Source organism: Gopherus flavomarginatus, chromosome 16, assembly GCF_025201925.1.
Source record: "Gopherus flavomarginatus isolate rGopFla2 chromosome 16, rGopFla2.mat.asm, whole genome shotgun sequence".
Lineage (NCBI taxonomy): Eukaryota > Metazoa > Chordata > Testudines > Testudinidae > Gopherus > Gopherus flavomarginatus.
This window is the reverse complement of record NC_066632.1, coordinates 17,093,945-17,110,700: the sequence shown is the minus strand read 5'-3', so window position 1 is coordinate 17,110,700 and position 16,756 is coordinate 17,093,945. Positions and strand designations below refer to the sequence as shown.

At 44.2% G+C, this 16,756-nt stretch overlaps 1 protein-coding gene across 11 annotated transcripts in view; it reads left to right on the top strand.

Moving 5' to 3' along the window:
• The window catches only part of BRD4 (bromodomain containing 4), a 205,781-nt gene that overhangs the window by 100,900 nt on the left and 88,125 nt on the right, over window positions 1–16,756 (top strand). For all 11 annotated transcript variants that reach the window (XM_050925774.1, XM_050925767.1, XM_050925768.1 and 8 more), the window contains one exon: window positions 8,154–8,291. In XM_050925774.1, coding sequence (XP_050781731.1) covers window positions 8,154–8,291 — 138 coding nt within the window. The remainder of the gene's footprint in view (window positions 1–8,153; window positions 8,292–16,756) is intronic.

The following is a 16,756-nucleotide window of genomic DNA, read 5'->3' as shown; positions in this document are numbered from 1 at the left end:
TCCCTTCTGGTTTATAGACAGTAAATGCATTAGGAATAAATATTTTGAGTTGTTTAATATGTTAGGATGCTATTCCCTCCTGTTCCCCAGTCCAGACTAGTTAATTCATCGCTCTGGCTGTCAAGCAGCAGGAATCATTAAGATGATGAGCCAAGAAATTTGCCACTCTGGCACTCTGGACTTTACTCTTCCCCGCCACTCAGAATACTGTCACTTGCTTGATCTGTGCTATTTTGTATTAATTAGCATAGACCTTGATGGAAGCTAAAATACTCATGGCTTTAGTGGAATGCCTTGGTACTCATACAGCCTACAGATTGTCTGCAGCTATGTTTGTTGTGGCCTCCAGTGCTGTTCAGTAATATTCAGTAATTTTATAAGGGAAGATTTTTAAATGTAAACATACTTAATTGGCTTACAGACATTTTGAAGCCTCTTGCGCCTCCATGGTCACTCCTTCACCGTCTGCCAGAGTCCCATGGCTCACATAACATGAGGGGGAAAGGAGTCCAGGAGAGCTGGCTGTATTTTACAGAATCCTTATTGAGGTTGCAGGAACAAACCTTCCCGATGTGTAGAAAGAATAGTAAATATGGCAGGCGACCAAGTTGCCTTAACAGTGAAATCCTTGCTGATCTTAAATGCAAAAAAGAAGCTTACAAGAAGTGGAAGCTTGGACAAATGACCAGGGAGGAGTATAAAAAAATTGCTCAGGCATGCAGGAGTGAAATCAAGAAGGCCAAATCACACTTGGAGTTGCAGCTAGCAAAAGATGTTAAGAGTAGCAAGAAGGGTTTCTTCAGGTACATTAGCAGCAAGAAGAAAGTCAAGGAAAGTCTGGGCACCTTACTGAATGGGGGAGGCAACCTAGTGACAGAGGACGTGGAAAAAGCTAATGTACTCAATAATTTTTTTCCCTCTGTCTTCACAAACAAGGTCAGCTCCCAGACTGCTGCACTGGGCAGCACAGTATGGGGAGAAGGTGACCAGCCCTCTGTGGAGAAAGAAGTGGTTCGGGACTATTTAGAAAAACTGGACGGGCACAAGTCCGTGGGTCCGGATGCGCTGCATCCGAGAGTGCTAAAGGAGTTGGCGGATGTGATTGCAGAGCCGTTGGCCATTATCTTTGAAAACTCATGACGGACGGGGGAGGTCCCAGATGACTGGAAAAAGGCTAATGTAGTTCCCATCTTTAAAACAGGGAAGGAGGAGGATCCAGGGAACTACAGGCCAGTCAGCCTCACCTCAGTCCCTGGAAAAATCATGGAGCAGGTCCTCAAGGAATCAATTCTGAAGCACTTAGAGGAAAGGAAAGTGATTAGGAACAGTCAGCATGGATTCACCAAGGGCAAGTCATGCCTGACTAACCTAATTGCCTTCTATGAGGAGATAACTGGGTCTGTGGATGAGGGAAAAGCAGTGGATGTGTTATTCCTTGACTTTAGCAAAGCTTTTGATAACTGTCTCCCACAGTATTCTTGCCAGCAAGTTAAAGTAGTATGGGCTAGATGAATGGACTATAAGATGGATAGAAAGCTGGCTAGTTTGTCGGGCTCAGCGGGTAGTGATCAACGGCTCCATGTCTAGTTGGTAGCCAGTTTCAAGCGGAGTGCCCCAAAGGTCGGTCCTGGGGCCGGTTTTGTTCAATATCTTCATTAATGATCTGGAGGATGGCGTGGACTGCACTCTCAGCAGGTTTGCAGATGACACTAAACTGGGAGGAGTGGTAGATACACTGGAGGGTAGGGATAGGATACAGAGAGACCTAGACAAATTAGAGGACTGGGCCAAAAGAAACCTGATGAGGTTCAACAAGGACAAGTGCAGAGTCCTGCACTTAGGATGGAAGAATCCCATTCACTGTTACAGACTAGGGACCGAGTGGCTAGGCAGCAGTTTTGCATAAAAGGACCTAGGGGTTACAGTGGACTAGAGGCTGGATATGAGTCAACAGTGTGCCCTTGTTGCCAAGAAGGCTAACGGCATTTTGGGCTGTATAAGTAGGGGCATTGCAAGCAGATTGAGGGATGTGATCCTTCCCCTCTATTCGACATTGGTGAGGCCTCATCTGGAGTACTGTGTCCAGTTTTGGGCCCCACTACAAGAAGGATGTGGAAAAATTGGGAAGAGTCCAGCGGAGGGCAGCAAAAATGATTAGGGGGCTGGAGCACAGGACTTAGGAGGAGAGGCTGAGGGAACTGGGATTATTTAGTCTGCGGAAGAGAAGAATGAGGGGGGATTTGATCACTGCTTTCAACTACCTGAAAGGGGGTTCCACAGAGGATGGATCTAGACTGTTCTCAGTGGTACCAGATGACAGAACAAGGAGTAATGGTCTCAAGTTGCAGTGGGAGAGGTTTAGTTTGGATATTAGGAAAAACTTTTTCACTCAGAGAGTGGTGAAGCACTGGAATGGGTTACTAGGGAGGTGGTGGAATCTCCTTCCTGAAATGTTTTTAAGGTCAGGCTTGACAAAGCCCTGGCTGGGATGATTTAGTTGGGAATTGGTACTGCTTTGAGCAGGGGGTTGGACTAGATGACCTCCTGAGGTCCCTTCCAACCCTGATATACTGTGATTCTATGATAACACCTTCATAAGCAGGGAGGGACAATGGGTTGTAAAATATGCCATCTGCCTATACTAAAAGACCACAGAATGGTGGGGGAAGCCATTGAGAGCTCTTCTGGAGAGAGCGCCGTGTGATTATAGCAGCAGAAATATATTACTGACCAAGATGGTGATTGTGAAATGCTCAGGGAGATTAGAGAGGCTGTAAAATAATAGCAAAGAATCCTGTGGCACCTTATAGACTGACAGATGTTTTGGAGCATGAGCTTTCGTGGGTGAATACCCACTTTGTCAGATGCATGTAATAAAATAGAAATCTCAATAATGCAGGATTTCAGCTATCCCCATATTAATGGATACATGTCACCTAAGGACGGTATGTGAAGATAAAGTTTCTAGACACACACTATTCAATAACTCCTACTTGGAACAGCTAGTCCTGGAACCCAGAATGGGAAAGGCAGTTCTTGATTTAATCCTAAGGAGAGCACAGGATCTGTTCCAAGAGGTGAATATAGCTGAATCGCTTGGTAATTGCAACCATAATATAATTCAATTTAACATCCGGGGGATGGGAGGAAGGACAGCAAAGTAGCCCACCATAGTAGCATTTAACTTCAGAAAGGTGAACTATACATAAATTAGGAAGCTAGTTAAATGGAAATTAAAAAGCACAGTCATAAAAGTGAAATGCCTGCAAGCTGCATGGAATTTTTTTTTTAAACCACCATAATAGAGGCTCACATTAAATGTATAGCTCAGTTTAAAAACCATTGTAAAAGGACCAAAAAAGTGCCACTATGGCTAAGCAATAAAGTAAAATAAGCGGTGAGAGGCAAAAAGGCATCCTTTAAAAAGTGGAAGTTAAGTCCTACTGAGGAAAATGGAAAGGAGCATAAATTGTGGCAAGTCAAGTGTAAAAATATAATTAGACAGGCCAAAAAATAATTTGAAGACCAACTAACCAAAGTCTTAAAAACAAACAGCAGGTTTTTTTTTTAAGTACATCAATTAGAAGCAGGAAGCTTGCCAAACAATCAGTTGGTTCAGCGGACGATCAGCATGCTGACGGGGCATTCAAAAAAGATTAGGCCATTGCAGAAACTAAACACATTTTTGCATCAGTCTTTGCAGAGAATGTGAGGGAGTTTCCCATAACTGAGCCACTCTTAGGTGGCAAATCTGAGGAACTGTCACAGATTGAGGTGTCAGTAGAGGAGATTTTTGACTAAATTGATAAATTAAACTAAGTCACTAGGACCAGATGGTATTCACCCAAGAGTTCTGAAGGAATTCAAATATGAAATTGCAAAACTACCCTATCATTTAAATTAGCTTCTGTACCAGATGCCTGGAGGGTAAATTACGTGACACCAATTTTTTAAAAAAGCTCCAGAGGTGATCCTAGCAATTACAGGCCAATAAGCCTAACTTTCAGTAGCAGGCAAATTGGATGAAGCTGTAGCAAAGAACAGAATTATCAGACGCATAGATGAATACAGTTTTAGGGTAGAGTCAAGACTGCTTTTTGTAAAGGAAAATCATGCCTCACCAACCTATTAGATTCTTTGAGGGAGTAACAAGCATGTGGACAAGGGTAATCCAGTGGATATACTGTACTTAGACTTTCTGAAAGCCTTTGACATGGTCCTTGAGCAAAGTAAGCTGTCATGGGATAAGAGGAAAGGTCCTTTCATGGATCAAGGACTGGTTAAAAGACAGGAAACAAAAGGATAGGAATAAATGGTCACTTTTCAGAGTGGCGGGAGGTAAATAGTGGTATCCTCCAGGAAACGGTACTGAGAACAGTTCTGTTCATCATATTCATAAATGTTCTGGGAAAAGGGATGAACAGTGAGTTGGCAACATTTGCAGACAGTACAAAATTACTCAAGATAGTTAAGTGCAAAACAGACTGTGAAGAGTTAGAAGGGGATCTCAGAAAACTGGGTGACTAGGCAAGAAAATGGTTGAATAATGCAAAATAATGCACATTGGAAAACACAATCCCAACTATACATACAAAATGATAAGTTCTAAATTAGCTGTTACCAGTCTGGAAAGAGATCTTGGAGTCGTGTAGAGTTCTCTGAAAATGGCAGTCAACGTGCATCTGCAGTCAAAAAAGCTAATAATGTTAGGAACCATTAAGGAAGCGATAGATAAGACAGAAAATATCATTATATAAATCCATGGTGCACCCACACCTTGAATACTGCATGGGGTTAGTTTCCCCATCTCAAAAAAGATGCTTAGTATTGGAAAAGGTACAGAAAAGGACATCAAAAATGATTAAGGTTATGGAAGAGCTTCCATGTGAGGACAGATTAAAAAGACTGGGACTTTTCAGCTTGGAAAAGAGATTACTAAGGAGGGTTATGATAGAGGTTTATAAAATCATGAATAGTGTGGAGAAAGGGAATATGGAAGTATTGTTTATTCCTTTACTTAACACAAGCACCAGGAGGCATGCAATGAAATTAATAGGCAGCAGGTTTAAAGCAGACAAAAATAAGTACTACTTCACACAGTGCACAGTCAGCCTGAGGGTAAAATGGGCACAGAGAGCAGGGCTGCTGCTGACATCCCAAAACTGCCCACGCCCATATGCCGCTAGCTCATTAGCTGCAACAGTGCCTTCTGAAGTCGTCATGGAGTGCCATGCGAGGAAGAAATAAGGCTACCATCCTTAAATATTTTTAGGAGAGGATTACAGAGTACCATCATGAGGCCTCTCAGGAGGATACAAAAGATACGTCCTTATGGACATAAACTGCCCCTGCATGGGCTTTTACCCTGCGCCTAACTCTGCCAGGGAATGAAAAGCAAATAACTGTACCTTTGTTTGTTGTACCACTACCTCCTCTTGAACGAGTAAAACAATGGAAAGTCAATACCTTTCTCCTGCTGTCTCAGGGTTGGTCCAGGCATCATCTTTACATTTAAATATTGTAAGGAAAAATGTATGCACACACTTACCTGAAGTTCCTTACCCTGGTTTGGGCTCATTCATGCTCAGCTGGTGACACTGACTAAACTGAGGTAAAGTCTCAAACTGGTTCTGGTTTGTGGCATAGCTGGACCCCTCTCCCCCCAGTACTTCTCCTCCTCCTCCTCGCTGTTCAAGGCCGGGTTCTCTGCCTTGGGCTCCTCAGAGGTATCCAGGTGGCTGGTGGGTTCTCTGCTAAGTATGTCATGCCGCTTGGTGTAAAGGCAACAGGTCTGTCCTTGTGGTATGACTTCCATGATTCATAGACTCAGAGACGATTCCTTCAGTTTCACACGTCACTGCTGCTGATTCCTGTTGTACCCCTTCATCTGCATCACTTGTGCAATCATTTTGTAGCTATCCACTTTTCTGTGGCTGGTCCAGAGCTGTGCCTGTACAGCCTCTTCTCCCCTCAGGCCCAGTAGATCCAATACCTCCTGTCTACTCCAAGCAGGAAAGTGTCTCGTATACAGAGCCGGCATGGTTGGTTGGGCAGTTGCACACAACAAAGGAGAGCTTCTAGATGTGCTTACCGAGGTGGGCTATCAGTAGGGATCCTAGTTTTCTGTGATAACTCAAAATTATCCGATGATAAATCCAGGCCTTTGGAGCGGAGCCTGGAGCTGGAGCGTGGAGTAGCTCCGGAGCAGTGGAGTGGCAGATTTTTGCCTGGAGCTGGAGCACAGCTTCAAAGCTCTGTAAAAATCTGTTTTTCTGTAATTAAAATGAAATGCTGAGCTTTAGTTTTCCTAGCCACAGTATATATAGGTATCAGTTGAACACAATGTTTTATTGATGTATTTACAATTTTTGGGCTGACAGACCAAGCCCCGCTGCCTGGGGCTGGCACCCTGAGCCTCGCCTATTCTGCTTGTTGGATAATTAAAAATTCTGTTACTCTGGCCCCAATCCCAATTAGATTGAGTAATCGGAGTTCCATGGTATATGTTTTTAGAAATGTGAAAATTAAAGATTATCCGTAAAAATGCAAATTCCACGTTTTTTGGTGGCAAACGGATTTCTAGGATCTCTGGCATTTAAAAAATGTGGCGATTTTAATGGGTAAGGGAATGTCTTCCGATCTTGATGCTTGGGCAGTGGAGTTCACAAATGTAACCAAGAGCAGTCACTGTTGGTCATTGTGTGACAAGTGCTGGAGGGTCAGAAACCCTACCCGATGAGAGGAAACTCAGAGAGCTTCCCTTGTTTAGCCTAAGCAAAAGAAGGCTATGGGGAGATATGATTGCTCTGTATAAATACATCAGGGGGATAAATAACAGAGGAGAGAGGAGTTATTTTAGCACCAGTGTGGACACACAAATAAATGGATGTAAACTGACCATCAGCAAGTTGAAGCTTGAAATTAGGTGAAGGTTTCTAACCCTAATCATAGAAGAGTGAAATTCTGGAACAGCATCCAAGGGACGCAGTGGGGGAAAAAACCTAACTGACTTCAAGACTGAGCTTGATAAGTTTACGGAGGGGATGAGATGATGGGACTGCCTCCAATGGCATGTGGGCCATCTGCGACAGCCAGAAGCAAAAATCCCCAGCAGCTGGAGATGGGACATTAGATGAGGAGGGCTATGAGCTTCTACAGAAAATTCTTTCCCAGATGTCTGCCTGGCTGTTCACGCTCATATTTGGGGTCAGGAAGGAATTTCCCACCAGGCAAAGACCCCAGGAGTTTTCGCCTTCCTCTGCTGCACGGGTCACTTGCAGGTTTAAACTGGTGTAAATGGCGAATTCTCTGTAACTTGAAGTCTTAAAACCATGATTTGAGAACATCAGTAATTCAGCCAGAGGTTTGGGGTTTATTTCAGGAGTGGATGGGTAAGGTTCTGTGGCCTGCAGTGTGCAGAAGGTCAGACTAGATGATCGTGACTATCCTCTCTGACCTTAAAGTGTCACATATGTCATGCAGCATCTACACTCACTGTCAACCTCAGTAGATCGACCATGGCTCAGTGTAATTTAGGGAGGTGGTTTTACTGCATCACCGTAATGGAGTGCTTACCTTCGCCAAATACTATTTTATGCACAAATAGATCAACCCGAGATGATTTACATCAGCCTAACTTTGTAGTGTTGACCTGGCCTAAGTTACTATAAAGTAATTGATGGTGGCTGAGGCAAGAACTGTTTGTGATAGATAGGAATTCTGAATATAGTTTTAATTTGAAAGCTCCCAGGGCTTTGGTTAGAGCAGTGGTGCCTAACCTTATGACGCAAGAGGGCCACATAAACCTACGTACAACCTTGTGTGGGCCAAACAGATTTTACATCCTTGTTAAATGAAAATGATGTAAATATGATGACAAAATGCTGATGAATCAGCCATTAGTATATTGTGTTGAAGCAGACCATGGGCTTTATGAAATTTAGTGGGCCGTGGATGGCCCGTGGGCCATAGGTTGAGCATCCCTGGGTTACAGTAATCAGTAAAGTTCAATGATTAGAAGTAAGAGGCATGAAAAAGCTTATCAAAACTTTGCATTTATCCTATAGTATGACCTGTAAATATGCATTTTATTTACCAGCATTCTTGGATTTTTCCAGGTTCTAAACTGATATTTCTCTCTCTGATTTCCACAGGATTATTATAAGATTATTAAAACTCCTATGGACATGGGAACAATAAGGAAACGTTTGGAGAATAACTACTATTGGAATGCTCAAGAATGTATCCAGGACTTTAATACAATGTTTACAAATTGTTACATCTACAATAAGGTACATGACTATGAATTTGTGCCTGCCAAAGGAATGCACTGTAATCATTGCACCACTTCAGAACTGCATGTGGTTGGTTCAGATATTACTTATTATAACGATCCTTAAATGTAACTGAATCCAGATTAACAGTTAGTTTCTTGAGAACTGTGAATACTAATAATTTGGTAGCCATTTAGGCCCCTCTTGATTTTATGCAATGAAAAGACAAGACAGACCTATCTTCCTAATATTCTCTCAGATGAGTTAATAGTGGATATTGGCATTTAAATATCTATTGTTAAGAGGCCGGAGACTGCTGGGGAGTGAGGCTACATGCTTGGTGGTAGGAAGGAGGTGAGAAGTGGAATGCTGCAGTGAATCCTTTGGGACCAGTTGTGTTCTTACTGTAGCACTATGAGATTCACCCTTGCACAGTGTGGACTGTTCTGCATACTATTTTACAGGAGGGATATCAGGGAATTGAAAATGATATAGAGAGCAGAAAAGATCTCTAGGGTGGCAGGGAGTGGGGTGTTCATAATTGAGGATAGGTCAGGAAAAGAATAGATTTATGCTTCTAAAACTGAAATAGGGGACATGGCTGAGTTGTGAAACTGTGAGGTAGAGAGAAGATGGAGGCTACCAAACTGTTGGAGAAGGTAACAGTCTTAAGACCAAGGAGCTGTGAACTTGATCTGGAACTAAGTGTTAAGAGACGCTTCCTTAGAGTGAGTTATTAGCTTGTAGGTTCCATAGGCAGCAAAGAAGCTGTGTGACCCACACAGGATTTTGTTCATTTGTTCAAAGATCTGGTGTGATCCTCCCACTACACAACACTTCCCTTCCTCCTCTTGCCCTTAGTACACTTTCCTTCTCCTCCCCCATCATTGGCACCAAGACTTCCTGCCTCCTCTCCTCTTCTGTCCAACTGCCCCATCCGCTCTTGTCTTCTAATCTCCCTTACATTTGCTCTCACTCTTTTCTAACTCTTATCATCCTTTTTCATCACATTCCTTTTATCTTACAATGCAAGCATGTTTAGGCCTCCCTGTCTTCCTCCTCAGACCATGGTCCAATCTCTCGTCTCACGTTCATCTCCAAACTCATTAAACATTCTATCTGCAACTACTGTTTGGAGTTTTTCTTCCAGTTCTGTTCTTGACCCTCCAAATTGGCTTCTGCCCTCTTCACTTCGCTGAAATTGCACAGTAAAGTCTCTAATGACCTTTCCATGGCCAAAACTAAGTTTCTGTACTCTATCTGTATCCTCCTTGACCTCTCGACAGCTTTAGACACCATCAATCACTCCTTACGTCTTGAATTTTTGCCCTTTGTTGGCTTTTCATGATTCTGACTTCTCATGGTTCTTTTTTCCTCAGACTGCTCATTCAGTATTTTCTTCTGCTGTTGTCCCTCAGGGTTTCCTCCTAGGGCTTTCTCTTTTTCTCCCTTAACACTCTCTAGGCATTCTGTCTGCAAACATGGTTTTAGTTATGATATTTATGCTCGTGACTCGCAAACTTACCTCTCCACTGATTTACTATGTCTTTTCATCCAGTCTGGTATCTCAGCCTGTTTTTCTGACATCTCTTCATGGAAGTCCAGTCATCATCTTAACTTTAACATGGCCAAAACTAAGTTCTTGATCTTTCCTTCCAAGCCCTCCACATTCCCCCTTTCCCTGTCACTCAGGCACATAACCTGGGTGTTAGCTTTTGACTGTGCCTTGTCACTGGACCCAAGCATTCAGTCTTGGGTGGAGGCTCTTCTCTCCTCCTCCTCCTCCTCCCCGCCCCCCGAAGCCTTGGGTTGGCCGAAGCTGTGACATGCTCCCCCTCCCGGGACCCAACCTGCCCAGGGGAAAAGTGTCTGATATGCCCCATGCAAGTTCCGGAGCAGCTGAGGAGGTAGTATGTGCCTCCTCAGCCGCCTTGGAACCTGCATGGGGCATAATAAAGCAAAAACTTCACTGCCAAACCCTGCAACCGGGAGTCTGGCAGCCCGGGGCATGCAGAGCCTCCCTGGCCTATTATACCCTGCACCCATGAATTCAGTTCTTTTTTTATATATTGCTGTTTTCTTGCACATGTTTAAAATATGACCTCTGTCTACACAGCCAAAACTCATAGGGGTAGCTGTGTTATTCTGGATCTGTGAAAGCAGCAAAGAATCCTATGGCACTTTATAGACTAACAGACGTTTTGGAGCATGAGCTTTCATGGGTGAATACCCACTTTGTCGGATGCATGTAGTGGAAATTTCCAGGGGCAGGTATATATATGCAAGCAAGAAGCCAGCTAGAGATAACGAGGTTAGTTCAATCAGGGAGGATGAGGCCCTGTTCTAGCAGCTGAGGTGTGAAAACCAAGGGAGAAGAAACTGGTTTTGTAGTTGGCAAGCCATTCACAGTCTTTGTTTAATCCTGAGCTGATGGTATCAAATTTTCAGATGAACTACAACCCCTCCAATGCATCATCAGGGATCTACAACCCATCCTGGACAATGATCCCAGACTTTCACAGGCCTTGGGTGGCAGGCCAGTCCTCACCCACAGACAACCTGCCAACCTGAAACATATTCTCATCAGTAACTGCACACTGCGCCATAGTAACTCTAGCTCAGGAACCAATCCATGCAACAAACCTCGATGCCAACTCTGCCCACATATCTACACCAGCAACACCATCACAGGACCTAACCGGATCAGCCACACCATCACCGGTTCATTCACCTGCACGTCCACCAATGTAATATATGTCATCATAATCCAGCAATGCCCCTCTGCTATGTACATCGGCCAGACTGGACAGTCTCTACGGAAAAGGATAAATGGACACAAATCAGATATTAGGAATGGCAATATACAAAAACCTGTAGGAGGACACTTCAACCTCCCTGACCACACAATAGCAGATCTTAAGGTGGCCATCCTGCAGCAAAAAAACTTCAAGACCAGACTTCAAAGAGAAACTGCTTAGCTTCAGTTCACCTACGAAAGCTCATGCTCCAAAACGTCTGTTAGTCTGTAAGGTGCCACAGGATTCTTTGCTGCTTTTACAGCCAAAACTTTCACCCAAGCCCTCATCATTCATGTCTTGACAACTGCAGTCTCCTCTCTTCTGCCCTTAATTGCTGCTGCCTGCTCCCATGAGGTCTATTCAGAATGCTGCTGCTAAAATGATCATCTTGGCTTGCTGCTCTGACCATGTCAGCTCTTGTTGATTCCTCACATTGACACCTTCTTCACTTGTGCATCACATACAAGTTTCTTGTCTTCATCTTTAAGGATGTTCCTAACTTAGCCCCATCCATACCAAACTCATCTAGTAACCTTATCAGCATATTCATAGAATCATAGAATATCAGCGTTGGAAGGGACCTCAGGAGGTCATCTAGTCAAACTCCCTGCTCAAAACAGGACCAATCCCCAGCTAAATCATCCCAGCCAGGGCTTTGTCAAGCCTGACCTTAAAAACCTCTAACGAAGGAGATTCCACCACCTCCTTAGTAACCCATTCCAGTGCTTCACCACCCTCCTAGTGAAAAAGCTTTCCTAATATCGAATCTAAACCTCCCCCTATGCAACTTGAGACCATTACTTCCTGTTCTGTCATCTGGTACCACTGAGAACAGTCTAGATACGTCCTCTTTGGAACCGTCTTTCAGGTAGTTGAAAGCAGCTATCAAATCCCTCCTCATTCTTTTCTTCTGCAGACTAAAGAATCCCCGTTCCCTCAGCCTCTCCTCATAAGTCCTGTGCTCCAGCCCCCTAATCATTTTTGTTGCCCTCCACTGGACTCTTCCCAATTTATCCACATCCTTCTTGTAGTGTGGGGCCCAAAATTGGACACACTACTCCAGATGAGGCCTCACCAGTGTCGAATAGAGAGGAATGATCATATCCCTCGATCTGCTGGCACTGCTCCTACTTATACAGGCCAAAATGCTGTTAGCCTTCTTGGCAACAAGGGCACACTGTTGACTTATATCCAGCTTTTCATTTACTGTTACTCTAGGCCCTTTTCTGCAGAACTGCTGCCTAGCCATTCAGTCCCTAGTCTGTAGCAGTGCATGGGATTCTTCCATCCTAAGTGCAGGACTCTGCACTTGTCCTTGTTGAACCTCATCAGATTTCTTTTGCCCCAGTCCTCTGATTTTTCTAGGTCCCTCTGTATCCTATCCCTACCTTCCAGCATATCTACCACTGCTCCCAGTTTAGTGTCATCTTCAGACTTGCTGAGGGTGCAATCCACACCATCCTCCAGATCATTAATGAAGATAATGAACAAAACCGGCCCCAGGACCGACTTTTGGGGCACTCCACTTAATACTGGCTGCCAACCAGACATGGAGCCATTGGTCACTACCCGTTGAGCCTGACAATTTAGCCAGCTTTCTATCGACCTTATAGTCCAGTCATCCAGCCCATACTACTTTAACTTGCTGGCAAGAATACTGTTGGAGACAGTGTCAAAAACTTTGCTGAAGTCAAGGAATAACACGTCCACTGCTTTCCCCTCATCCACAGAGCCAGATATCTCCTCATAGAAGGCAATTAAGTTAGTCAGGCATGACTTGCTCTTCGTGAATCCATGCAGATTGTTCCCTATCACTTTCTTCTCTTCTAAGTGCTTCAGAATTGATTCCTTGAGGACCTGCTCCATGATTTTCCCATGGACTGATGTGAGGCTGATTGACCTGTAGTTCCCCGGATCCTCCTCCTTCCCTTTTTTAAAGATGGGCACTACGTTAGCCTTTTTCCAGTCATCCGGGACCTCCCCTGATCGCCGTGAGTTTTCATAGATAATGGCCGATGGCTCTGCAGTCACATCTGCCAACTCCTTTAGCACCCTCGGATGCAGTGTATCCGGCCCCATGGACTTGTGCTCATCCAGCTTTTCTAAATAGTCCTGAATCACTTCTTTCTCCACAGAGGGCTGGTCACCTCCCCATACTGCGCTGCCCAGTGCAGCAGTCTGGGAGCTGACCTTTTTTATGAAGAGCGAGGTAAAAAAAGCATTCAGTACATTAACTTTTTCCACATCCTCTGTCACTAGGTTGCCTCCCCTATTCAGTAAGGGGCCCACACTTTCCTTGACTTTCTTCTTGTTGCTAACATACCTGAAGAAACCCTTCTTGTTACTCTTAACATCCCTTCCTAGCCGGAGCTCCAAGTGTGATTTGGCCTTCCTGATATCAGTCCTGCATGCCTGAGCAATATTTTTATACTCCTCCCTGGTCATTTGTCCAATCTTCTTCTTGTAAGGTTCTTTTTTGTGTTTAAAATCAGCAAGTCTTTCACTGTTTAGCCAAGCTGATCACCTGTCATATTTACTATTCTTTTTACGCATCGGGATGGTTTGTTCCTGCAACCTCAATAAGGATTCTTTAAAATACGTCCAGCTCTCCTGGACTCCTTTCCCCCTCATGTTATTCTCCCAGGGGATCCTGCCCATCAGTTCCCTGAGGGAATTGTCAGTCTGCTTTTCTGAAGTCCAGGGTCCTTATTCTGCTGCTCTCCTTTCTTCCTTGTGTCAGGATCCTGAACTCTACCATATCATGGTCACTGCCTCCCAGGTTCCCATCCACTTTTGGTTCTCCTACTAATTCTTCCCTGTTTGTAAGCAGCTAGAACTCTTCCCCTAGTTGGTTCCTCCAGTACTTGCACTAGGAAATTGTCCCCTACACTTTCCAAAAAACCTGGGTTGTCTGTGCACCACTGTATTGCTCTCCCAGCAGATATCAGGGTGATTGAAGTCTCCCATGAGAACCAGAGCCTGTGATCTAGTAACTTCTGTTAGTTGCTGGAAGAAAGCCTCATCCACCTCATCCCTTTGGTGGTCTATAGCAGATTCTCACCACGACATCACCCTTGTTGCTCACACTTCTAAACTTAATCTAGAGACTCTGTGGTTTTTCTGCTATTTCATACTGGAGCTCTGAGCAGTCATAATACTGCTCTCTTACATACAGTGCACCCACCTGTTCTTCCCTGCCTGTCCTTCCTGAACAGTTTATATCCATCCATGACAGTACTCCAGTCATGTGAGTTATCCCACCAAGTCTGTTATTCCAATACATCATAATTCCTTGACTGTGCCAGGACTTCCAGTTCTCCCTGCTTGTTTCCCAGGCGTCTTGCATTTGTGTATAGGCACTTAAGATAACTTGCTGGTCATCCTACTTTCTCAGTATGAGGCAGGAGTCCTCCCCTCTTGCACTCTCCTGCTCATGTTTCCTCCTGATATCCTATTTCCCCACTTACCTCAGGGATTTGGTCTCCTTCCCCAGTGAACCCACTTTAAAGCCCTCCTCACTAGGTTAGCTTGCCTGCTTGCAAAGATGCTCTTCCCTCTCTTTGTTAGGTGGAGCCCGTCTCTGCCTAGCAATCCTTTTTCTTAGAACACCATCCCATGGTCAAAGAATCCAAAACCTTCTTTCTGACACCACCTGCGTGACCATTCGTTGACTTCTAAAATTCAACGATCTCTACATGGGCCTTTTTCTTCCACTGGGAGGATGGACGAGAACACCACTTGCACCTCAAATTCCTTTATACTTCTTCCCAGCACCACATAGTCTGCAGTGATCTGCTCAAGGTCATTCTTGGTAGTATCATTGGTGCCCACTTGGAAAAGCAGGAGGTGGTTGTGATCCAAGGGCTTGATGAGTGTCGGCAGTCTCTCCATCACATCGTGAATCCTAGCTTCTGACAAGCAGCACACTTCTCGATTTTCCCAGTCGGGACTGGAGATAAATAGACTAATAGATTCTAGGGTCAGAAGGGACGAATGTGATCATCTAGTCCGACCCCCTGCGCAAAGCAGGCCACAGAACCCTACCCATCCACTTCTATAACAAACCCCTAACCTATATCTGAGTTATTGAAGTCTTCAAATTGTGGTTTGAAGACCTCAAGCTGCAGAGAAATCCACCAGCAAGTGACCCATGCCCCACCCTGCAGAGGAAGGCGAAAAACCTCCAGGGCCTCTGCCAATCTGCCCCGGAGGAAAATTCCTTCCCGACCCCAAATATGGCGATCTGCTAAACCCCGAGCATGTGGGCAAGACTCACCAGCCAGCACTCAGAAAAGAATTCTCTGCAATAACTCAGATCCCATCCCATCCAACATCCCATCAACCACCACTGGGCATACTTATCTGCTGATAATCCAACATCAGTTGCCAAAATTAGGCTCTCCCATCATACCATCCCTTCCATAAACTTATCAAGCTTAATCTTAAAGCCAGATATGTCTTTTGCCCCCACTACTCCCCTTGGAAGGCTGTTCCAGAACTTCACTCCTCTAATGGTTAGAAACCTTCGTCTAATTTCAAGTCTAAACTTCCTAGTGTCCAGTTTATACTCATTTGTTCTTGTATCTACATTGGTACTAATCTTAAATAATTCCTCTCCCTGCCTAATATTAATCCCTCTAATATATTTATAAAGAGCAAGCATATCCCCCCTCAGCCTTCTTTTGGCGGGACTAAACAAGCCAAGCTCTTTGAATCTCCTTTCATATGACAGGTTTTCCATTCCTCGGATCATCCTAGTAGCCCGTCTCTGAACCTGTTGCAGTTTGAATTCATCCTTCTTAAACATGGGAGACCAGAACTGCACACAGTATTCCAGGTGGGGTCTCACCAGTGTCTTATATAACGGTACTAACACCTCCTTATCTTTGCTGGAAATACCTCGCCTGATGCATCCTAAAACCGCATTAGCTATTTAACTGCCATAGCACATTGGCGGCTCATAGTCATCCTGTGATCTGCCAATACCGCAAGGTCCTTCTCCTCCTCTGTTGCTTCCAACTGATGCATCCCCAATGTATATCTAAAGTTCTTATTATTAATCCCTAAGTGCATGACCTTGCACTTTTCACTATTAAATTTCATCCTATTACTATTATTCCAGTTTACAAGGTCATCCAGATCTTCCTGTATGATATCCCGGTCCTTCTCCGTGTTAGCAATACCCCCCAGCTTTGTGTCATCCGCGAACTTTATTAGCACATTCCCGCTTTTTGTGCCAAGGTCAGTAATAAAAAGGTTAAATAAGATTGGTCCCAAAACCGATCCTTGAGGAACTCCACTAGTAACCTCCTTCCAGCCTGACAGTTCACCCTTCAGTACGACCCGTTGTAGTCTCCCCTTTTAACCAGTTCCTTATCCACCTTTCAATTTTCATATTGATCCCCATCTTTTCCAATTTGACTAATAATTCCGCATGTGGAACCATGTCAAATGCGTTACTGAAATCGAGGTAAATTAGGTCTACTGCATTTCCTTTGTCTAAATAATCTGTCACCTTCTCAAAGGAAGAGATCAGGTTGGTTTGGCACGATCTACCTTTAGTAAAACCATGTTGTAATTTGTCCCAATTACCATTGACTTCAATGTCCTTAACTACTTTCTCCTTCAAAATTTTTTCCGAGACCTTACATACTACAGATGTCAAACTAACAGGCCTATAGTTAC